The 24,143-nt window shown below is 48.2% G+C and overlaps 1 protein-coding gene across 4 annotated transcripts in view; it reads left to right on the top strand.

Moving 5' to 3' along the window:
• Syt17 (synaptotagmin 17) overlaps positions 1-24,143 on the top strand; it is a 69,932-nt gene that overhangs the window by 24,777 nt on the left and 21,012 nt on the right. For all 4 annotated transcript variants that reach the window (XM_074060450.1, XM_074060451.1, XM_020160430.2 and 1 more), the window contains 2 exons: positions 9,402-9,522; positions 11,287-11,442. In XM_074060450.1, the coding sequence (XP_073916551.1) occupies positions 9,402-9,522; positions 11,287-11,442 (277 nt within the window). The remainder of the gene's footprint in view (positions 1-9,401; positions 9,523-11,286; positions 11,443-24,143) is intronic.

Below are 24,143 nucleotides of genomic sequence, written 5' to 3'. Positions count from 1 at the left end.
TGTGGCCTCATTGCTCCAGCCTCCTCCCTCCCCCCCCAGTCCCAATCTTCCTCTTCTTCTTTTCTGTCATCCAGTCACATTGGATTGGGGGCCTCCTGCTGCAGTGTGACCTCATCTTAACACAACCACATCCCCCAAATCCTCCTTTCCAAATACTGTCACATATCCACAGGGACCCGAGATTAGGACTTCCATCTGTCTTTTCAGGGGACACAAATTCAACACACCAAACCCACTCCCCCCAAACACCAGGGAAGTTAAGAGCAGTGGGTGAGGTTGTAGGAGATACAGTCCATTCTTTTACATCAGAGAATGTAAAAATAGCCACACCAAAAAGTGAATAGCTATGGTGCAAAGGGAGGAGAGTGTTGAAAGGAGAGACAGTGAGAACCATCAGAAAAGGAAGGAGGTTCTAAAAAAAAAATGCAAGTCCTGCCAGGCGCCAGTGGCTCACACCTGTAATCCCGGCTACTCAGGAGGCAGACATTAGGAGAATCTGCAGTTCAACACCAGCCTGGGAAAATAGTCTGCGAGACCCTATCTCAAAAAAAACCTTCACAAAAAAGGGCTGGTGAGTGGCTCAAGCTGTAGGCTCTGAGTTCAAATCCCAATACCACACACATGAAAAAAAAATGCAAGTCTGTTAGGTGACTCTGCCTAGAACCATCTGTGGCTCCCTCTTCCTCAGGAGCCTAAGCTCCTTACCTGGCAGCCTGTTACCTGGTCTTCTTTCCCTTCTCTGTGGCCTCCCAGGCCTTCTCATCACCTCTCCATTTCTGGTCCACATGGGACTTTATCGCTCATGTGCTCTGCCCCTTGTTTCTTGTGCTGGTCAGCTTTCAGGGACTGTAACAAAAAGCTTGAGGTCATTAATTCAGAAAGATTTATTTTGGCTCCCAGGTCTGAAGGTTTCTGTCTATGGCCTGTTGTTTTGGGGCTATGATGGCAAAAGTGAGTTTTGGAGCCCAGCTGCTCCCCTGGTAGCCAAAGAACAAGAGAGAGAAAGCGGAAAAGACAGGGTCCCACAGTGCCCTTCCAGGGCACGCCCAGTGACTGAAGACCTCTCACTGGGTCCCTCCTCTTAAAGGTTCCACTGTCTCCTAACATGTCAAACTGGGCACCAAGCCTTTGCCACACAGGCCCTCGGGGAACATTCCAGATCCAGCTGTCCCAGCTCTGGAACCCCTGCCCTCTATGGCTCATCTCCATGCCTCTTTCAGAGGGAGACTTAGCAGAGTCAGTTCCGATAGCATCCCTGGTTTGTCACACCACTACCACCATGCTAATTAAATAATGGCCTCATTAATTAATTTGGCATGCTAGCCAATCACGAAGGAGTTGTTTACCACCGGGATCCTCATTACAGGGAACCTCATTACAGGGATCCTGCCTGTCTCTGTGTCCTTCGTCCCGGCTAAGCTTCCCGTGTGCCTGACGTGTGGGGGTTTCTCTGTGACTGCTGACTGAGTGGCTAGGCTGGAGTTGAACTTGGGTTGACGAGATACAGAGTGGAAGTGGAAGAAGGCAGAAAAGCCTGAAGCAGGTGCTGGGGGCTCGAATCCCTCCTCTTCACTTCACCCAGCCACTTCCCTGGAAGGCCCCTGGGCCATCCTGATTGGTGTCACTTCTACTTGAGGGGTGACACTGTCTAACCATGATGGTGCCTGCTGGGGGCCCTTCATTGCTGAGGTAAGACTGCAGGCCTAGCATGGTTTCAGGTTTGGGCAGCAACTTCCAGAACAATCTCTGCAAAAGACACTCACTAGAAACCCAGACATCAAAAGATGGAGCTCTACTCACCAAGCTTTCCTGGGAAGTCTGGCTTCAGAGGGAGGACATCAGCGAACAGCCCATGGCACCAACATTCGCTGAAGGTCCTTTATGTCCCAGAGGCACTGGAAGATGGAGGGAAGTCATGTGAGGCTGGGATTGTGGTCGGAGTTTGCTCTTTTAGAAACATCAGCCTCTGTCCTAAGGTTGTTCGTGCAGTAAATGAAGAGACACAGGCTTGTCGCGGCCGGTGTGAGGACAGAGGCAGCGGGGAGCTCGGAACAGCTGTGTTTGGAAACCTTGTGTGCACACATCTGAAACCCTCTGCTAGGTGAGCGCAGGCAAGAGCACCATTTAGAGGCACTTCAGAGGAAGCCAGTCAGCAGGAGAGCCAGGCTCTTGTTTTCCCCAGAAATTGTCTTTTGTCCCAGATGGTGTGGTCTTTGATTTTCTTTTTATTGATGAGAATTTAACTGTACTCAAAGGCCACAGGGAGTGAGGAGCTTTGCCTGGGTAGAGTCGCGAGCCAGCTGCACGGTGGCTTCAATTGACAGATGGTCTATTTTGGTTCTCCCTCGCCCAGCCCACGTAGCTCCTCCAAATTAACCTCATCAGGCTCTTACAGAAGAGGAAACAAGCCTTGTTTATTTGTGACATCGCCTCTGAAAGGGACAAGGTAGCCGAGCCACCCGCCTCCTCCCACCGCCCCCTCCCCCGTTCTTTCTCTCATCTCAGCTTTGATTTTCTTGAGGTTGGACAGGGCTGGTGACAGGCTGGTGTAGCAGCAGCTCAGCCTCCTTGTTTGGGACCACTTAGCTCCCTCTAAGGGTCATCTGGACTGGAGTGGTTCCAGGTACAAGGATTACAGGTCCTGCTTAGCTTATAATGGAGTTATCTCCCATAAACCCATCGAAAATGGAAAATGTCCTAAATTGAAAGTGTACATAATCTACCTGCTGCACTTTGGACCTTCATTGTCTCCCAGAGGTCCTGGTTGTAAAGGTGTGGTCCCCAAAATAGCACTGTTGGCGGGTGGTGGAGACTTTAAGAGGCGAGGCCTAGTGGGAGGTCTTCAGGCCATTGGGAGCATGCCCTTAAAGAGACCTTGGCCTCCTCCTCTTCCTCTCATTCACATCCCAGCTGTGAGGTGAGTGGTTTGGCTCCACCAGGCACTCCTGTCATGAAGTCCTGCCTCGCCACAGGCCCAAAGTGAAGGAACCCACCAATTGTGGACTGAAACCTCCACAAGTGTGAGCCAAAATAAACATTTTCTCTTTATGAGTTGATTAGCATAGGTATTTTGCTATGGTCACAGAAAGCTGACTGATAGCATCTAACTTACCAAACATCACAGCTTACCAAGCCGGCACACTGTGGAGCACTGGTGTATCCCCTTGTGGTTGCATGGGCACCTGGGAGCTAAGATCAGTGCCACCCAGCATGCAAGAGAGGACTGGGCCACAGCTCACGAGCCCAGGAAAAGAGCAAAATTCTAAACATAAAGAATGCTTCTACCAAACACAGATTGCTGTTGTGCTGCTGTAAAGTTGAGAACAATCCTAAATTGAGCCATCTTAACTCAGGGAATGTCCTCATAGTGGTGGACACATGGACACTGTCCTGGCCCTTATGAAGAGCAAGACAGTATCCGGTGTGCACAACATGCCACAGGCAGTTGACGGAGGATGGAGCACTTGTGGTCATGGGAAGCTTAGGTGACAAGGTGACATTTGAGTTGAGATTCCCCAGAAATGGCAGTGCCCTGCAGAGTCCAAGTCTGAAAACTGTAGAGCCTCGGTCCCATGTCACTCAAAATACTAACAATTCTCAACTGCCAGTCTCAGCAAGGTTCTTCTTTTCTTTTTAAAAAGTTTTTATGTTAAAATTTTTTTCTTTGATTAAAATTTGATATCATATTATTGTTTTACTGGGGGTACATTGTGAAATTTACAGAAGTTCTTACAGTATATCATAGTTGAATTCACCCCTCCATCCTTCTCCTTTATTCCCCCTCCCCATTCTTAAAATAGTTTCAACAGGTCTCAGTTTTCCATTTCATACATGAGTGCATAATATTCCACCATATTCACCCTCCTACACCCTTTCCTGTACCAATCCCCAGACAGGACCTGTTTTACCTTCCTGTCCTCTGTTTTTGAAAAAAGACATTTGTTTGTTTAAGATATCTATACAGAGAGTTTCGTCGTGACATTTCCATGAATATATGTATTAGATCCTGAACTGGTTCATCCCCTCCATTTTTCTCCTTTCTACCTTAGTCCCTTCTTATGGTGATTTCAACAGGCTTACATTTGTAGGTACTGAGATTTGAACTCAGGGTCTTCTGCTGAATAGGCAGGTTCTCTACCACTTGAGCCACACCCCAGTCCTTTTGTTTTTTCACACAGGATCTTTCACTTTTTTTTTTCTTTCCTTTTTTTTTGTGTGTGTGTGTGTGTGTTACTGGGGCTTGAACTCAGGGCCTAGACCTTGAGCCACTCCATCAGCCCTTTTTTTGTGTGTTAGGTATTTTCGAGATAGAGTCTCATGAACTATTTACACATGCTGGCTTTTAACTTTGATCCTCCTGATCTCTGCCTCCTGAGTACCTGAGATTATAGGTGTGTACCACCACACCTGGCCCATCAAGGTTCGGATATTTCAAAAATTCCTTCTGTGCTAGTTCGCAAATATCTAATTCTTGCCCCAAAATATATTGCAATAGAGGTGGCGAGATCTCCCCTGCCAGAGGACCCCAAGCACACACTTGTTTTGCCTGAGGGGGAGGTCAGATTCTCTTTCCCAGTTACCAACACAGTAAACCAGGAATGCAATGGATTAAAGATGACGGCATTTCTAAAAAGAATCCTAATTTATTTTTGAAATCTAAGATATTAGCCGTCTTTGTCTACTTTATTATTAATTACAAGTTACTTATGACTTCGTGCTATGAAAGTGGGAGCTCTAGATAATTGAAGGGACGAAACAAGATCCTGCCAACAGTCTACACTTGGCCAATGGTGATTTCCCAGCAAGGGTCTACTGTACTGATCACAACTGTGACATCTCCAGGGCCGTGAGTCTGGCAACTGTCGAATGAGCGTTTATTAAATTAATCAGTGAACTCTTCAATATCGCTCAGTTAGCCTTGTCTTTATTATTTACCAACTGTTCCCCTGACTCCAGCCAAAGGTCTTGCAAATTGGTCACTCCCATGATGGGGCAGAGTGGGCTGATCAATGCAGATACTTCCCTGGGAAAATAGGTCAGGAAAGTCATGATGTGTGTGAAGGGAATAGGATGGTGCAGGGAACAGCGGGTTTGGATCTTACAAAGGGAAGAGGAATATAATAGCTTTGCTTCATTTGAGCTGAGAGGCACTCCCAGACACTTAGAAAGGGGATAAGTCCAGGTCACTACCTTGCTGAAGGTGGCATTGGTGGCCCTAGAGAAGGGAAAAAGCAGCCTTATCCACTCTTGAAGGTGGCAGGAAGGGCTCGAGGGTGCCTTTGGTGCCGAGGGCCCAGCAATGGTTTTGCGTCCTCTCTCAGAAGACAGTTCCCGCAGGGACAGCTTCCAGGCAGCTTGCTCTGGTTCCTCTGGGTGTCTCTAGAAGCCAGATCTTGCCACATCCCAGCCACAGTCGCCTGCCCTCTGGTCCTAAACTCACCTCATTTATTACTCCCTCCACCACCATGCCCTGCCACTTGCTGCTCTTGGGCCTGGTGAGTCCTCTCCCAGCTCCAAAGCTCAGCCCTTCACTTCATTCAGGCAGCCCTCCAACGTTCCCTCTCAGGGAGGCCTTGTCCCCGGCCAAAATGACGGCCCCCACCTCTGCCCCGTCACTCCCCATTGTTCTCTCCTGCCAAATTAAACTTGCTTTCTTTTTTTCTAATGCTTATTTTATATTTTTAATGGAAATACTTCCAACATGAGACAAAACAAGCATCCTGAATCTATTTTCCAGATCTGATATGCTGCTATTATTTTGTCATATCTGCTACTTCAGATCTCTTGCTTCTAATCAACTTTTCTGAGGTAGAACTTCCCTGAAAAAAAAAAAATCCCATCATTCTGAGTGTAAAGTTTGTTGGGTTTTGGCAAATGTAGTCACCACTAGAATCCAGATGTAGACAATTTCCATCACCCAAGAGGGCTCCTTCATCTCTCACCTCCTATTTTCCTCCTTGATACCTGTCATTTTCCAGAATCACCTTAGTGAAGTGGGGTTTTTAGTCCATTGTCTCCTTCCCCACTGTCGAATGCGAGTGCGTTTTGCAAAGACAGGGGCCATGTCTCATTCACAGATATAATGGGCCCACAGCAAATTTAACAAAGTCACAATATTGTACTTCTCATTCTGTGTGCACAACTTGACATACATGTCTGGGTGTGTCTCTGCAGTAATTTCCTGCAAATGGAGCTAGTGGGTCAAAGGAGATTGACTTGTTTTGTTATTTAGAAAAGCATCTGTTCCCTTTCTCTTCTCCTGCCCTGTGACAGTGCATTCCAGGGTTTTTTCAACCTCAACACCCTTGCCTCTCTGAGCTGGATTATTGTAGGGCCACCCTGTGCATTGTGGGAGATCCAGCAGCATCCCAGGCCTCTACCCACTGGATCCCAGTAATAACTTCACCCCAGTTATGACAACCCACATGTCTTCAGACTTTCCCAAATGTCTCCTGGGGGTGGGAAAATCACACTTATTTAAGGACCACTGGTCTATATAAGTTATTTCCTTCCTTCCTTCTTTCTCCTTCCTTCCTCCCTCCCTCACTCCCTTCCTCCCTCCCTCCCTTCCTTCCTTCCTTCCTTCCTCTCTCTCTTTCTTTCTTTCAATACTAGGGTCTGAACTCAGGGCCTACACTTTGAATCACTCCCCCAGCCCTTTTCTTGTGAAGTGTTTTTTGAGATAGGGTCTTGCAAATTATTTGCCTAAGGCTGGCTTCGAACTGCTGATCCTCCTGATTTCTGCCTCCAGAGTAGCCAGGATTACAGGTGAGAGCCACGGAGCCCGACTGTAAGCTAATTTCTTGCTAACCTCAACTCTGTTCTCCAAACGGCCCATCTCTAAATAAAACACCTTCGATGGTGCTGGGATCCATGTTTGTGCCCTGTGTTTGCAGTAGATTGGCTGCATGACAACTCCCCATCCCCACCATGCTGCAGCAGGAGATGAGAAGCAGCGGGGAGGGAGGTGACCTTCTGATTTATAAGCCTGGGAGGAGCAGGGCGTATATGGCTCATTCCCTGCCTGGGTTCCTCAGGCTCACCTGAGGTCCTGACATAGCTACAAGCCAGACCCTAAGGTTCCTGACAGGGTTTTACTATGTAGCCCCCAAGAGCTGAGATTACAGGCATGCACCATCATGCCTAACTCTCAATGACACTTTTTAAAGCACAGCAAGTCAGTCTTTAGCCAGTCATTATAAAGTTTTAGAGACCATAGCAATGAGATTTTTGCAGAGGGAGAGAGAGGTGGGCTCCACTCCAAATGCTGCCTGGGAAGTAGGATTCTATACCCAAGGAGCAGGTGGGGCTCGGTGGTGGAAAAATATTAGGAAGAGACATCAGGAGGATGAAACACCTGGGTCAGGATTCTGGCTAAATTGACCTAGTAAGACTCTTGTTGGAGTCAGGCCAGGGTGAGCAGACGTCACAGGGTAACCAGATATTAAGGGTGGGGGTTCTTGCTAAAATGACCAAGTGGGGCTCTGCAGAAAGTGCACAGGTGGGCCTAGCAGAAGGTGCAGCAGCCTGACTAAAGTTTGGCCAAGCAAAGACTGTCTACTGTCCATGGAAACATGGGCCCCATGTTGCTAGACCTCCCTGTTTTTCAAGCAAGGCAAGAAATCCAGAGTTTTTTAAAATGTGAAATATCTTGACTCCTATTATGTAATAATTAACAAATAATTACCTGCTTAAGTGCGATGTAGGACAACACAATTCCCCTATAGGCCGCCAGTCTGCAACGTTCACTTAATGAGGTTGGTTCTTGCTTGTTTGGGGACTAGCTTGCTCATTACAGGAATCTTTTAATTTGACTGTTCACACTATAACAAATCTTTATTGAGTATCTACTATGTGCCAGTCACATTTCTGGAGCAGCCATTTGGCATTGATTTGCTGATATGAATGACACCAAAAGAGAGGGGCCAGGCGCCAATGGCTCATGCCTATAATCCTAGCTACTTGGGGGGCTGAGATTGAAAAGATCATAGTTCAAAGCCAGCCTGGAAAAATAGTTCTTGGGACCCCCATCTCCAAAATACCCAGAACAAAATGGACTAGAGGCGTGGCTCAAGCAGTAGAGTATCTGCTTTGCAAGCACAAAGCCCTGAGTTCAAATTCCAGTCATACCAAAAGAGAGAGAGAGAAGATGGATGGATGGATGGATGGATGGGTGGATGGATGAGGACAGATGGGTGCTTGGATGGTGGATGAACGGGTAAATGCATAGGTAAGTGAATGGTAGGTAAGTGGAAGGGTCGTAGATGGATGGATGGGTAGTTTATAACTCTTACCCCTTAGAGATACACGCTGATGTATTGCAGATAAAATAACATGACATCCAGGGGTCACTTCAGAATAATTTATGGGATTGAATTAAGGTGTAGATGGATCACATGGACCATGAAGTAATCTTGCAAGTTGAGTGATGGAGGCATGTGACAGTCCTGCCTTCTAATGTGACTGGAAGTCCCCATACTAAGAATGTTTGTGGTAATGTCTTGATCAGCTTGAGGGGCATTCTGAAGGAGGTGGCACTTAGTTTGTAACGTGCTGCTAAACTTTTTTTTTTTTACAAGTAGGGGTGTACACAAAGCATCATTTGGTGAAATAGTGATAATTAGTACAATTGGGTGATGGATGTGTGGAGACTGGTTATGCTAGTCTGTTCATTCAAAATGGTTGGGGTTCCTGCAATAATTTGCTTTAAGAAGAGAGAGACAGAAAAGTGAGGATTCCTGTTTTCCAGGCCCTTTGGCAGTATGGAGTTGTGTACTTGGGTACATAGTGGCTCTTCCCCAAGTGTGACAGTGCTGACATCGGGGAATGGAGACTCTCTGGCAAGGAAGGTCACACGCTGAGCTTTGCCACATGAGGCTAGAAACATGGACCTTGGACCCTGGGCCAGCTTCTCACCCAAATGGCTTCTCTGCGGGGTTCCTGGGAAGAGTTCCTGGAATCAGCTTCCCTGGGTCTCAGGACCAGTTCTACCACTTTGTAGCTGTGTAGCTTTGGATGTGTTGTTTAACCCTTCGAGCCTCAGTTTCCTCATCTGTTATGAGGTTAAAACTAATGCCTCATGGACCCATTAAGGAGATTAAATTTGTTATCACGTGGTAATTGATTAGTATGGTATGTAGCATGTCACATTTTTCATTATCAGTGCTTTTGCTGTTATTGTCACTGCTGTTCAGCATTCTGAGAGTGGGAAAGACTTTCTGAGATAGACGCATGAGCACAATTGGAGACAGAAGCCAAAAGGTGTCACAGGAAGAGGCACACACTGTCCCCTGATCCACCCACAGCACCTCGCTTCTGAGCTGCTGGCATCAGTGTTCCTGCACGGTGTGTGCGAAAGGAATAAAAGAACACAGCCCCTCCTGACCATGTTCACTCTGCAGAATGAAGTGGAGCTGGGCGAGCTGCTTCTGTCTCTGAATTACCTTCCGAGCGCTGGGAGACTGAATGTGGACGTCATTCGAGCCAAGCAACTTCTTCAGACAGATGTGAGCCAAGGTTCAGGTACCGTGTGGTCCCCAACTTCCCCTGTGTCTTAAGGGGGCAGCTGTGTTTGTTTGGGGGAGTCAGTTTTTCTGCATGCTGAGTTCTATCCTTTTAGGAAGTAGGTCACTGAGGTGGGGGACTGTATCCAGAACTAGGGTCCAGTTCAAGAAATATCGGGTATCTCTTAAGATGAAGAAGGCAACTGGTGCCATCTCGAGAATCCAATTTGAATTCAAATCTGGATCTTCTCTGAATGCATGAAATGTCAAGAAAATGACTTGCCTTTGTAAGCACTATGCCTGCAATAGAGACACCAGACCCTAGGTGGCAATAGTGAGCAATGGTTATGCATTCTAATGGGTGAGCATGGTGGACCAGGTTAGGGGGGTTTTCTTAGCTCATTTCACTTATACACGCTGTTGCATTAAGTGTTTACCTTACAGCAAAACCAATTCAAATATGACATTGAATGAGCTGGAACAGATTCCATCACCTTTATGTTGCTTCTCCCATGACAGCAAGGATGCTAGTGTGAAAGTGGCCGTGGCCACTGTGCTGTCTTCAGCTCAGTGGTAGAAATACTGTCTTCTCCACATGTAATAGCCAAAATAAATTACTTTTGTGATAAGACGACAGGTGGATCTGGAATCCCCCTTGCATTCTCAAAAACCACATTTCAAAGGGTTGGGTGGAAGGAATGGTGTGATGGCTGGAGCCATTCAGACTCACCACACAGGGAGAATGAAGAGGATAAAATGATTAGGGGAGTCAAGCTGTCTGGAACCAAATCTCAGTTCTGCTGCTTGCAAATGATGTAGCTTTGTCTTATTATACCTCTCTATACCTCAATTTCTCCATCTCAAAAATTGACATAATAACAGTATTCATCTCATCTTGTTCAGACAAACATTAAATTAGATCATGTACATGAATCCCTTCCTAAACTGTAAAATGATCTAGGGATGACAGATAGAATTCTTCCATCTCTGCTCTCCTGTGTACAGGCTGATCTCACTGAATAAGAAGGGGTTTCCACAGACAGAAAGGCAGGAGAGACCTAAGTCTGGTTCTGCCTCCTCCAGCCAGATCTTAAACAAATCATTTCTCATCTTGAGTCCTCAGTTTTCTCACCTATAAAATGAACTCTGTGCCTGAAACACAGGTGGAATAAGTTCCATAAATATTAGAGAACTGGAGGAAGAGAGAAAAGAGTAAGCAGATAAGGAGATGGATGGAACAATGCATGGGTACCAAATAGATGGCTACACTGGGAGAATGAATAAATGAGAAGAGGGGTGGACACCTGGATTGATGAGTGAGTGGGTAGACGGATGGATGATGGGTGAATAGATCAATGGATGGATTGGGAGGAAAAAATAGAAAGAGAAGAGCTAAAGGTGCAGCTCAGTGATAGAGGGCTTGTTTAGTGTGTATGAGGCCCTGGCTTCAATCCCTAGCACCTCCAAAAGAAAAATAAAGAGATAAAAGGATGGATAGACTGTTAAGCTGTCAGATAGATGGGAACTTGGATGGGTGGATGGATGGATGGATAGAATGGATAGATTGAAGAATGGTGAATGACGAGTAGAGCAGTGTCTTGACAGATGGATGAGTGGATGGATGGATGGATGGATGGACTGACTGAGAGATAGATGTGAAGTTGACTGCTGGATGGCAGGTTAAGGGGTGGAAGTATGGGTGGCTGAGAAGCTGAAGAAATGAATGGCCAGGTGGATTGGGTCATGATCTCTAACATTCTGCCACGTTGTGCCCCATTCTCAGACCCATTTGTGAAAGTCCAGCTGGTGCATGGACTCAAGCTTGTGAAAACAAAGAAGACTTCCTTCTTAAGAGGCACAATCGATCCTTTCTACAATGAATCCTTCAGCTTCAAGGTGCCCCAAGAAGAACTGGAAAATGCCAGCCTCGTGTTCACAGGTAGGTAGCATTCTAGACCCTGATCGACCCCAGGTGAGGCAATGTTTGACCTACTATCCTAAGGACTGAAGCCATCTAAAGAGTTATGTTTAAGAACTTTATGTCTGGTGTTCAGCTACTGGATTTGAATTACTTACCATCTGGGAACTGGGGCAAGACTCATACAGCCACAGAACAAAATTGTTATATAATTGCTAAAAATCAGACCAAGAGCTGGAATGGTCACAGAATAACTGAAGTGGTTTGCAAGTTGCTTAATTCTCCTCAGCCTCAATTTCCTCCTCTATAGAATGTGGACAATGATAGTTCTTGTGTCATGGGTTTATTGTGAAGAGTAAATGACACGTGACTATGAAATAGTGCCTGGTACATAAATGCTCACTAGATGTCATCTTCGAGGATGGTGACGATGACAATCCAAGTTGCTTAGCATATGAGAACATAGGGTCACCTAATCCAGGAAGGAGAATTGTGAAAAGCTTCCCCGAGGATATGTATTTAAATAGAGACATCATGTGCCACTGTTGGGTAGAATTCAGTCTACTTTTCCAAGGTGTGATTTAGTCCCTTATTTCCAGGATGTATTAGTTATCTATTGCTGCTTAACAAATAACCTTAAAATGTAGTAGTTTAAATCAACACACTTAGTATCTCACCGTTCCTGTGGGTGATGAATACAGTCATAGCTTTGCCGGGTGATTCTGGATGAGCACCTCATCCAGAATGAGGCTGCAGTTGAGGCTTGGGCTGCAACCTCATCTGAAGGCTCACATTGGGAGGATCTGTCTTCAAGCTCTCTCATGTACTTGTTGGTAGGAGTCTGTTCCCAGCAGGCTGTGGACTGGGGGCCTCAGTTGTTGGCTAATTGATGGCTAATGACCTTTCTAGATTCCTTGTTCCCTGACTTCTCCATGGGGGCAACTCACATCATGGCAGATGGCTTCTGTCAAAGTGGAGGAAGCAAGAGGTGGCAAGAAAGAATTTTTGTAATCTACTATCAGAAATGACACATTATGACTTTTGCCTTATTCTGTTCAGTAGAAACAGTTCATTAGGTGATATGGTTTGGATATGAAGTGTCTTCCCAAAAGGTTCATGTGCTGTACACTCGGTCCCCAGCTGGCGACACTATTTTGGGAGATTGTGCCAATCTCCCAAAACTTTAGGAAGTGGGGCTTAGCTGAAGGAAGTAGCTCACTGGGGGTGTGTCCTCAGGGGTGTCTTGTCCCTGGTGCCTTTCTGTCTCTCTCTGCTTCCTGTCCACCATGAGATGACTGGTTTCCTCTCTGCCACACACTCCTGCCACTATCATACTCTGCCCAAGTGCACCGTGCTGAACTATAATGGACGGAGCCCTCTGGAACCAGGAGCCAAAATAAATCTTAACTCTTTGAAGTTGTTTCTATCAGGTATTTTGTCACATCAACAAGAGAAGCTAGCCCATATTCAGGATCTCACAAGGATGCAGGTAGCAGGTGGGGCTCAGTGGGTGCCATCTTGGAAGCCATCACAATGGGGTTGAACCTGGTAGAAGCAATGGTTATTCCTCTGGTATCTTAAACCTGGTGGGCACTTCCTTCCTGTATCATTACTAATGTTTACCATCACTCACCCACTTGGTAAGTCACTTGCCATCCTCAAGCTAAGGTCTAGGAACTGAGGCTGGAAGTATAAGCAGCTCAATGTGGGTCTCGGGGCCAGGATTCATGCTCTGGTTTTGCCAGCTCCAACCGTGAGCACCAGGCAGCACAGGCCCTGGGGACCTGGAACTCCCCTCTGTGTAGACAGGACCTAGAACCCTTGTCCCCAGTCCTGCCATGAGCTCAGGCCATGGCCTCCCAGCAGGATTTTAGAGCTTCTTATCACCATGATTTACAGGCCCATCGTCTAAGGCTCCTCCAAGGCAGGTTGCTTCTGGACTCTTTCAGGGCCTGTTGCCTGAAGAGTCTGCCTCCCATCAAGGGACGCTGGCTCTGTGAGGATACAGTGATCCTGACGAGTGCAGCTGTGACCGCTTCTGTCCATATGGAGTTACAAATGGCATAGGGTCCACACTCTCCATGGTTTCAGGCCATACCACAAGCCAGTGATTTTGTGAAATGCTTAAATGGCAGACGGGCAGGCAGTAGAACCATATTGAACCAAGATAGAGCAAAGTCCCGTCCCTACTGACAATAAAGGACTTCCTGTAGTGTGCCCTAGAAGAGGAAGGGACCTAAGAAGGCACTGGGAGCCCCTGTGGAAAGCCCTGACACTTGCCTGTGTTCCCTAAAACTTTGTGATGAAAGGAACTCATGGCTGTCACAATAACTGACATAGCAAGGTGTGTAGGGACTGAGGGGCAGAAGAGCAGGAAGGGCAAGTACATTGGGTCCCCTCCCTGCCACTCACCTGCCATGGTGACCTTGGGCAAGGTCTGGGGGCTTAGATTTTCTCAGCTGTGAAATGTGAATAAGGAAACAGGAGCCTTGATGAATGGTAGATGGCCACACGCTAAGCACTGAGTCTCCTGTCTGGCACAGAGCAAGCACTAAGTAAGAGCAGTTTTTCCAGGAAATGTTACGCCCTTCCTCATCCTCCCATCAACTTCTTTCTCCCAAAAGTGGTGACTTTAACATGTTTTTTTTTTTTTTCTGGTAACACAAACATTATCCACATATACAGAGTTTGGTCTTTTAGCAAGTTACTTATGAGCCTGGTATGGTGGTACACATCTGTAATCCCATGCAGGAGATGAAGGCAGATAGGAGGATCTCAGTCCAATGCTGGCTTAGTCAAAAATGTGAGACTGAAAAACACACTAAAATCAAAAGGACTGGGGAAGTGGCTCAAATGGTAAAGTAGTTGCCCGGCAAGCAGGAGGCCCTGAGTTCAAACCGCAGTACAGCAAAAAAAAAAAAAAAAAGTTCTGCCAAAAAAATGTATTCATGAATTCAATAACTGTTCATTAAACTCCTTCTCTGTACCAGATACTGTTTCCAAGTGCTGGGCACAGCAGAGAAACGGGCACCGTCCGTGCCCTCAGGGAGGTGACAGGGACCTCTCCATAGCCATCAGGCTGACATTTACCATTGTCAGTTGCGAGCACTGAATGTGTTCAGTTCCTCCAGGCTCTACAGATGCACGGGTTTCACTCTTCAGTGGCAGTGACTGTTAAATGCTGTTGCCTGGAGCACTATGAGAGAAACAGACCTTATTCACCCTGGGGATAAGTGGGGAATAATCGCCGCACAAAGTCAGTACACTTCCTCAGGTTCAGTAACAACCCTGGAGGCCCTCCCCAGAAAACCGCACAGAGCTGCAGAAAGTTCACATACAGTCAGAGTGTATCTAACCCCTGAACCCCATGTAGTCACCCCACCACAAGGCAGAAGTTTCAAACTGAATGGGCTCTCTCCTTCCCTCCCTCTCTCCCCTCCCCACCCCCACATAGCCCTGTCCTTTTTTTTTTTTTTTTTTTGGTGGGACTGGAGTTTGAACTCAGGGCCTCATGCTTGCTAGACAGGTGCTCTACCACTTGAGCCACTCCACCAGCCTTTTTTTGTGATGGTTTTTTTTTCGAGATAGGGTCTCACAAACTGTTTACCTTGGGCTGGCTTTGACCCTCCTGATCTCTGTCTCCTGAGTACCTAGGATTACAGGGAAAGCCACCAATGCCCAGCTCTTAGTTGACTGGCAGCACCTCAGGTGGCTGATGTCACCTGGGCCCTTGTCATCATCCCCACCACTCAAGCCTGCGCTCTTAATGCACAGAAGACATTTCTCCCATGCAAATCCTGGGGTGCGTGCTCCTGGGGTTCAAAGCCCACTGTAAATATTCTTTTGCCTCCCTGCCCATTAAGCCTGGGTTTCTCAACACTGGGCTGATGTTGACCATCAGCTAGGAGCTTGACCAGGCCCCATGATCAGAGACTCAAATTCACCTGGACCCTGTTGGGAACTGGCCATCCACAGAAGTCCTCCCCCTTCTCCCCCCACACCCTGCCACGCAACACACACACACACACTCCATGCATGGTTTTGCTTTCTGTCGTCTTAATTACCCATGGTTTGAAAATATTAAATGGAAAATTCCAGAAAGGCCATATTCAGAAAGACCATATTCACATAACTTTTACTACAGTATATTGGTATAAGTGTCCTATTTTATTACTTATTGTTGTTAACCTCTTACCACGTGTAATGTAGGAATGAAACTTTAGAGAGATAGATGATAGAGAGAGATTTAGATAGATACACGAGTAGATAGGTAGATAGATACAAAGATAGGTGATAGACATATAGATATATAGAAAGATGATAGATGTTGATAGACACATAGATGATAGAGAGATGACAGATAGACAGTGATATTTTTTAGGCACCCCAGATATTTCTAAGGCTTGGCCAAGAAATATCTTGGCCCAGCTGTGATAACGGCCCCAGCCAGCTGCCATTTTCCAGAAAGGGCACCCACCAGCTGGAACAACAGAAGAACCTGGACTGAGCCGGTGTCAATCCACAACAAGAGGCTTCTCTGAATGCAAGTTCCTCAGGTTCTAGTTTGCTTTATTAGTCAGCAGAGGGAAAGAGCTGTCACCCCCAAGCTGAGGATGTGAAACCCAGCCCGCCCCTGTGTTTCCAAACACTTCCTAACAAAAGTCAGGTTGATCTGCCGCTGAGGGAGAGTCCCTAGGGAAAGCCATACTCAGCCTGTGGGCTGGGCTTCCAGACACTCCCTCCGGGTGGAAGGAGGAGGGGAGGCCTCGCCTGCAACTCGCAGTCAGGTGCTTTCCAGAGCTCAATTACAAAAAGAAAGAAAAGGGGAAAGTTGATTTTGCATTTCATTTCCACAGCTTGCTGAGGCCTTCTGGAAAATTCAGGCAGAGTGAAGAGGAGGTGGCCACTAGAGAGAGAAGGAGGGGGGGAGGAAGGGAGGAAGGAAGGAAGGAAGGGAGGGAGGAAGGAAGTTTGAGTTGCACAAAACCAGAGCAATTCAAGGAGGTACCCAGACACTGCAGTGTGCCTTGGGAGCCAGTCCTCCTCCCTGAGGAGAGGTTCTGCTCCTTCATTTTTATGGAGAGAGAGTGTAGTATGGTGGTTAGGGACAGACCCTGGGCTCAGGTTCATATCCTCACGTGCCCTGTGATCTTGGCACTTTGCCTGGCTTCTCTGCCTCAACTTCTCCGTCTGTAAGATGGGGATGGTGGTATTTACCGCCATCTGGTTGTGGTAACACCCAGATGGGTTAATTACGTGTAAAGGCTTAGGACAGCACTTGGGTCACAAGAAGTGCTCTGCAAGTGTTGGCCGTCGTCATTACCTGAAGGGCACATTGCTCTTTGTGCAGGCAGGTGCCTGTCTGAAGGCCAGTTCACCATCCTGTCCTCTTCCCTCCCTCCCAGAGTTAGAAGAGACCCTCCGTCTTCTTGGAGATGTACTCTGGGGGAAAGCCCTAAATTAGAAAGGACCAAATGTCATGTAATTTACCTCTAGCCTGCTGCCTCCCTCAGTTTCCCCCAAGTGTCCCGGGCTTCCTGGCATTCGGGAAGGTACTCAGAACTCACTGCACTGGCAAACTCGATCATAAGACACTTGACTTAGTGACAGACCCGAACACCTGGGAAGGCCTCACACAGCAGAGTTGCTTGTTGGGAGCCTAGGATGACAGGAGTGGGTCACTGGAACAGGAGTTGACCAGGGATCAGGTCCCATGACTGAATTCTCTTGAGCCCCTGCGTTGTATACCTGGCTCTGTACAAAAGAGGCCCAGACAGTCATGCCCTGCATTCTCGTGGAGTTTACTTTGAGTAAGGGGACAGAAGGCCAGGACTCAAATGCCACACCAATAATAATTGAACTGTGACTTGAGCTGAGGGCTATGAAGAAGTGATGCAGGTCTGTTGCAGGGTGTCTCATCTGGACTGGAGAGTGACAGGGGATGTGTGCTAGGGGCTACGGGGGGAGGAGGAGCTAACCAGCAGAGAGGTCACAGGGTGTAAGAAAGACCAGGCAGGACTCTTGCCCCAGCAGAGAACCCAAGGCCAACTTCCTCCTTCTGCCTGGGAGTGGACAGGCTGCCAAGGGTCAGCATGTTAGAACCAGGCCCCTCTGCCCACCTGCCCTGTTCATTTCTCCAGGCAGCTGATGCAACACTTGACCTAGGCACAGACCTCCGGGAGCCCATCAGTAGTCACCCAGTGTCTGACAGCTTTGGAAACCAGGCAGCGTCTGGCCCACTTTGCCAACCGCTGTGTCCCTAGGTGGGACAAGGGTACATAGCCTCTCATGAATTCACATGCACAGTCAGCTCCCAAGGCCTTGTTAAAATGCAGATTAGAGCCAGGCATGGTAGTATACACCTGTAATCCCAGCACTTGGGAGGCTGAGGCAGGAGGATCAAGAGTTTGAGCCCAGCCTGGGCTACATAGCAAGACCCTGTGGGACCTGGAATTCTGCACAGTTTCCAGGCGATATCCTTGCTGGAGGTTTACAGACCACACTTTGGGGAACAAACTATATGGAAGACCCAGGGAGTACATCGGGGTGAGAGGTGACCTTTCCAGGTGTGTTAAAGACAGTAGAATTCTCTAGCATCAGCCCTGACGTCACTCAGCTCCTATGCCTGTCTGCATGGCAGCATTGCCTGGGGCTGCTGTGGTTTGAATGTGTCTCCTAAAAGCTCATGTGTTGAAAACATAATCCTAAATTCATATGTCATGGTGGTACCATTTGGAGGTGGGACCAGATGAGATCATGAGGGTGAGGCCATGTGATGTTGCTGGTGGCTTTATTAGAAAAGGCAGAGGGAGCCTCACAGCAAGAGGCCTCACAGAGGCCAGCACTGGGCTCCTGGACTTCACAGCCTCCAGAACTGGGAACCAAATGGGCCTCCATCCTTTTCTTTTTAGTTTATGTTAAGTCTTTGTAATGGTTCTATACATGCACACAATGTACTGTGATCATGGTTACCCCTGAAGTTCTATTCCTAATCAATTCTCCAGCCTCAGGTAATCTGTCATAGCAATGGAAATACACTAAAACGCAGACTTTTTTGTTGGTATTTTGGAGGATAGGGTGGGAGGGTTTTTTTTTTTTTTTAGACAGGGTCTTGTATGTAGCCCAGGTTACCCTGGAACTCGTGATCCTCCTGCCTCAGCCTCCTGAGTGCTGGGATCACAGGCGTGGGCCACCACACACAGCCTGACAAGAAACTTTTAAAATCCTGGTGCCCAGGTCCCAGCCCGCAGTAACTGCTCAAGCCCGGGCTCCATGCTTTCTAAAGCTTCCAGGAGGCTCCATGGTACAGCCTGGGTTGGCCAACTCTTGCCTAGACATTTCTGGCTCCCTCCCCACCGCTGTCTGCTTGGAGGCCTCCCAGGTCCTGCTGTGAGTTCCAAGGCACCTGGTCTGTTCTACGGCTGGAGCATCGAATCCTTTAATTGAATCTGCCGGACGATGAGAAGGGGGTGCAGAGGGAACAATGAGAGGCCTGGAGGGTGAGGACTGCCAGCTCTAGCCTGGACAGACCCAGGTCCAATGGATGCACTTGGGCTTGGGACACAGTGCAGGGGGATGCTGAGCGCATCCAGCAGAGGGAAGAAAGGCAGCCAGCGTGAGGGGCAAAGCCATTTTCAGGTGGAGAGATGCTGGGGGTTGTTGTGGACACAGGTGTCACCCTGAAGCCAAACTGTGGCCACCTGCCGCAGCCCACTGCCACGCCTTCTCTCTGCAGCCTCCCAGAAGCCTCTGCTTCTCCCCTTCTGGCCTGGCCTAGTGGGCACCAGCCTAGCTCTGCCTCCTACAGAGATGGTCGCAGGCTAATCAGAGTGTGGGTTGGAGCGAGTTACAATCTGGCTCAGGTTTCACCTTTGTCATCTATTGAACCTCTATTTCTCTATTTCTGTTATAAGCTTCCACTCTGTACTGTAGACTGGCCTTGTGACAGTGCTCAGTAAATTCTGGGTATAATGATGCCATGCCAGTGGTGATGATGGATGGACCCTGCCATAAGGAGCAGACCCTGGAATTACACAGACTTGTGTTCGAATCTTGGCCCCACCATTATAGCTGTGTGACTTTAAGCAAATGACCCCATCTCTCTGAGTTCCAGCTTCCTCCTGTATAAAATGTAGCAAATTATTCCTGTCATGGGAATTAAAGGCAAAGCAGACATGGACCCAGCCAGCCAGAAGTGGACAGGTGACAGTGTGTGAGAGGTACCCGTGCTGGCACCTTGGAGGTTATCTCTGCAGCATCTCCCTCACCTAATCGCCCTCCTAATGCCAAAGCTGTCAGCTGGGACAGTGTCCAGGAACCTATGCCAACTGAGCTGCAGATCCAGACCTGTTGAGCTCCTGCAGTCTCCTGAGCTGGTAGTGTGTGACACGGGTCACAACCACAGCTGGTGTAGGCACGGGGCTGTAGCCCAGACCTGGTCATGGGGAGTCAGTGGCCGAGTAAGGCGACCAAAGTCTCCCATTGTCCAGCCAGAGGACCTGCACCCCTGGGAGCTGGAATGTAGGGAATCTCACAAGGTGAGACTCTGGAGAAGGGACGCTGTCAACCTGTGTGTGGACCCCTGAGCCCATCTTTGAGCTGCACACAAGCAGATGTGACTACACACTGTGTCACGAGAACTGAGCTGCAGGGTAGAGATGGCACCCAGCCCCTGAACTCCTCCCTGGGGACACGCCACATGGGCACACTGAGTTGCACTGTGTAGGCATTGAACACCGAGCTGACACCTGGTCAATTGCTGTGACACTGATGTATTCAATAGCACTTAAATAAGACCCAGAGGCTCATAACGCAATATTCCAAAAGTCTGTTGTACAATCCAGCTGCTGAGCAGTTCAGCCGAGTTTCCAACTAAAGCTGGTTGCTTCCGAAGTCGTCCTCGCTCAACCCCCACCACCCCGACACTGGATGTGAGTACCAGTCACCTGGGAGCTGCTAAAATGCAGCGGGTTTTATTCTTTCTTTTTTTTTTGGCTGCACTAGGACTTGAACTCAGGCTCTCTGCCACGTCCTCAGCCCTTTATTTTTTGGTTGAACTTCCATAGTTTTGCCCTGGGCCTGCCTCAGACTGTGATCTTCCTACCTCGGTCTCTGCATAGCTAGGATTACAGTCATGAACCACGACACCCGGCTTAAAACACAAGTTCTGGCTCAGTTAAGTATAATAATCTCCAGGTGACACTGAGGCTGGTCGAGAACTGTGCATCAAGTAGCAAGAAGACTGTCCCTCTGTTCTCCCATGTGAGCCCTGTACGGCCAGAGCAGGAAAGCCATGTCGGCAGTAAGTCACAGAGCTGTAAGATGAGAAGTTTGTAGGGTTTTTTCTAAGCACTCTGGGAAGCCTCTGGAGGGCTTTGATGGAGGAAGTGACAGGGTCTATGTAATGTCACGCCAGCTGTTGGCTTTCAGAAGAGCAAGAGAATCATTTAGAAGGTTATTGTGTTGGCCCCGGAGAAAGGCAGGGTGGCTTAGAGTGGCAAGGTGGTAGAAACGATTCAGACAAACAGCACAGTAGAACACAGCTTTGGAGGTGAAACCCCAAGATCTTGTTACTGAATTCCGGTGAGTCAGGATTTCCTGGCTGGATCCCGGTCTCTGCCTCACAGGCTGACATGGGCACAGCAGAGAACAGTGTCTGTGATGTGGTTGGCACAGGCTCGGCATCCAGTGAAAACCCAGTGGATGTGGCATTGAACCTGGAGGAGGACAGAGGCCAGAACTCCCGCCAAGTGGTCAGCAGATGGAAACACAGACCTGTCACACTGGGGCTGTCCTGGCCAAGCCCAGAGTCTGCAGTGGGACAGCCACCTCAGCTCCTCCCCAGAGCTCCTTGGAGGCCGCCAAAGTCCACCCAGGCAGGAAAAGTTGGTTAGATCTTGAATATCCATTCTGGGTCCAGTGGCAGCCTTTGGGGATCAGGCCAGCTGCAGGGTCCAGGGAACTTTGATTGCATTCAAATGGCTGCTTGATGATTTTGGTGCCTTTCCATGGTGTCTCTTTCCAGGCACATCCCCAGGTTGGGGGGCGGGGGATGAGGGAGCTGGGGATGTACACAGCCACATGTGTCCCTGCAGAGCCTGTGGCATGGGAAAGACAGGCATCTGTCCTGTCCCATGCCTCACAGCTTGGCAGCCAAGGCCAGAACCTGGGTAAGGCTCATACATGGAATGACATTAGTAACCAAAGCATCCCTCCCGCACATCGCTCCATCCATCACCTTAGCTACCCCAGCAGCAGGCCCAGCCCTTCCAGCTTCAGGGCCTGTGGGGCGCACCAATGGCGTCACCTGTCTGCTGGCATTTGCAGGAGTGCGTTGGCTGCTGTGAAGTGAACTTCGGCTTAGAAGTCAGAAAGCAAGGCTCCCAGAGCTTAGCTTAGAGCAGAACCTTTCCATCACTTGAAGCCCCAGTCTTTTATCTATAAGAAACAAATAAAATCTGTCTCAGGGCCGGCCAAATAAAAGCTGGCTCAAGTCTATAATCCTAGCTACTTGGGAGGCTAAGATCAAAGGGATCCCAGTTCAAGGCCAGCCTGGGGAAAAAGTTAGCAAGACCCCCATCTCAATGGAAAAAAGCTGGGCATGGTGGTGCATGCCTATCACCCCAGCTAGGTGAGAAGAATAAAATAGGATGATAGTGGTACAGACCAACCTGGGCGAAAAACGAGACCCTATCTCCAAAATAACCAGAGCAGAAAGGGCTGGAAGTGTGGCTTAAGGGGTAGAGCACCTGCCTAGCAAGTGCAAAGCTCTGAGTTCAAACCCCAGTACTGCCTCCCCCCACCCGCCCCCCCTGCTGAAAAAATCTGACTTGGGGCGTTCTGCAGTGTCTGCCTAGAATAAGAATAGCAAAACTTATCGTGCCAGGTTCTGCTTCAGTGTTTCACATGAATTTAACTCATTTTATCTGCTTAGCGATGCTGTGACACAGCAGTCATTACTGGAGCCATTTTATAGATGAGGATACTGGAGCTTTTCCAAGGTCCGGGAGCCAGGATTCGAACCCCAGGTCACCTGGACCAGAATCTGGACACTCAATCACCAGGTTATACTGTCTATACTATCTAGCCCCTACGATGTGGAGCTGCTGTGTTAGTGGCCAAAGAGTGAGCAGAAAGACAGAAATAATCCATCCTTTCATGATGTTCACATTCAGGTAGGAGTGAGATAAATAATTAATAAATAAACACATAAATGTTAATATGGTGAGGCATAGAGAGAACATGGAAAGGGACTTTAGATCAAGTGATCTAAGGGGAGAAAGAACCTCCTGAGCAAAACAAAAAAACAAAAAACGGGGGTGGGATGGGGTGGATGAACATTCTTCCAAGAAGAAATGGCAAGTGCAAAGGCCCTGGGGCAGGAATGAGCTTGTTTTGTTCAAAGAAGAGAAAGAATGCAAGAGTGTTCAGAACACAGTTAACACTGGGTGTGAATTATGCAATGAGGTCAGGGCAAGATGTGTGGGTGATCAGCATTCATCAGACACCTACTGTGTGCCTGAGGCTGTTAAGCACAGGGGAACTGATGTGACTCCTGGCGCCGTGAAGGACTGGGAGAGATGGGTTGAGTGGTGTGCAAGGGCTTCTCACCCAGCAGATGCTGCGTGGGTGCCATTTTCTCTCTTTTCCAGTTTGTAAGTTGGCATGAAAACTGCTTTTCTGGGTTTCTGTCTCCCTGGGTTCCCTGCTTGAGAGCAGGACAAAATGTCGTGAGAGATTTAGACAAAGGCATCATTGACCAGATAAAACAAGGTAGACAGGTGGGTGAAGAATAAACGGGTCTGTGGGTGGAGGGCAGGGCTTCTCCTGGCTCTCGGTCAGCAGATGTCCATGCAGGCCAGGAGTGGTCGCTGTGGGGCTGGTCACCCCAATCAGGATCCTGAGGTACACAACAGGCCCAGGACCCAGAACACCACCCACAGGCCTGGCTACCAAGGGGCCCCATGCTGTGTGAGCTGCGGGACCGTCTTTGGCTGGAGAAGCAGAAGAGGGCAGGCTGTGGGGGATTCGTGGGTGGGTTCCTCTCCTAACCCTGGGAAAGTCTACAGTTGCCTCTAGGTGGCCTCTTTGGTAAGGAGGAGCTGGACTCTTAACACATGCCTGGACAGCCTTGCAATAAATGAGAGCCCCAGTGTCATTGTATAAAGGATCTCTAAAACCACTGAGCCCCCAAGGCATTGGAAAAGCCCGGGCAAATCATTCTTTTCCACGTTACCAAGTGTGGCTTGCACAACAAGGCAAAAAACGTGCCCCTAACCTGGGAGACGGGAGATCAGTAGGAAAGCTATGTCGCCATGAACAGTGACTGCCAGCCTCTATTGGAGGTTCAGTGTGGGCTGGGCCTGTCTCACCTGATCTTCACAACAACCAGGGGAAGTATGTGCAGGCTGGGCATCCCTTATCCGAAATGCTTGGGACCAGAATCGTTTCTGACTTCAGATTTGGGAATGTTTGCGTGTGTACTATGAACTGTCTTGCAGCTGAGACCCAAGTCTAAACGTGCAAGTTATTTCTGTTTCATGTGTACCTTGTACACATAGCCTGAAAGTAATTTGATACAACATTTTAAGTAATTTTTCTACATAAGACAAAGTTTCACAGTGTGGAATTTTCCACTCGTGGCATCTTATCCGTGTTTCGTTAGCAGGTAAAATAGGAATATTTTCTGCGTCTTGTTCTTTCTCCTTAATGATTTTGCACAT

Source organism: Castor canadensis, chromosome 17 (assembly GCF_047511655.1).
Source record: "Castor canadensis chromosome 17, mCasCan1.hap1v2, whole genome shotgun sequence".
Lineage (NCBI taxonomy): Eukaryota > Metazoa > Chordata > Mammalia > Rodentia > Castoridae > Castor > Castor canadensis.
This window is presented reverse-complemented; position numbering and strand designations above follow the sequence as displayed.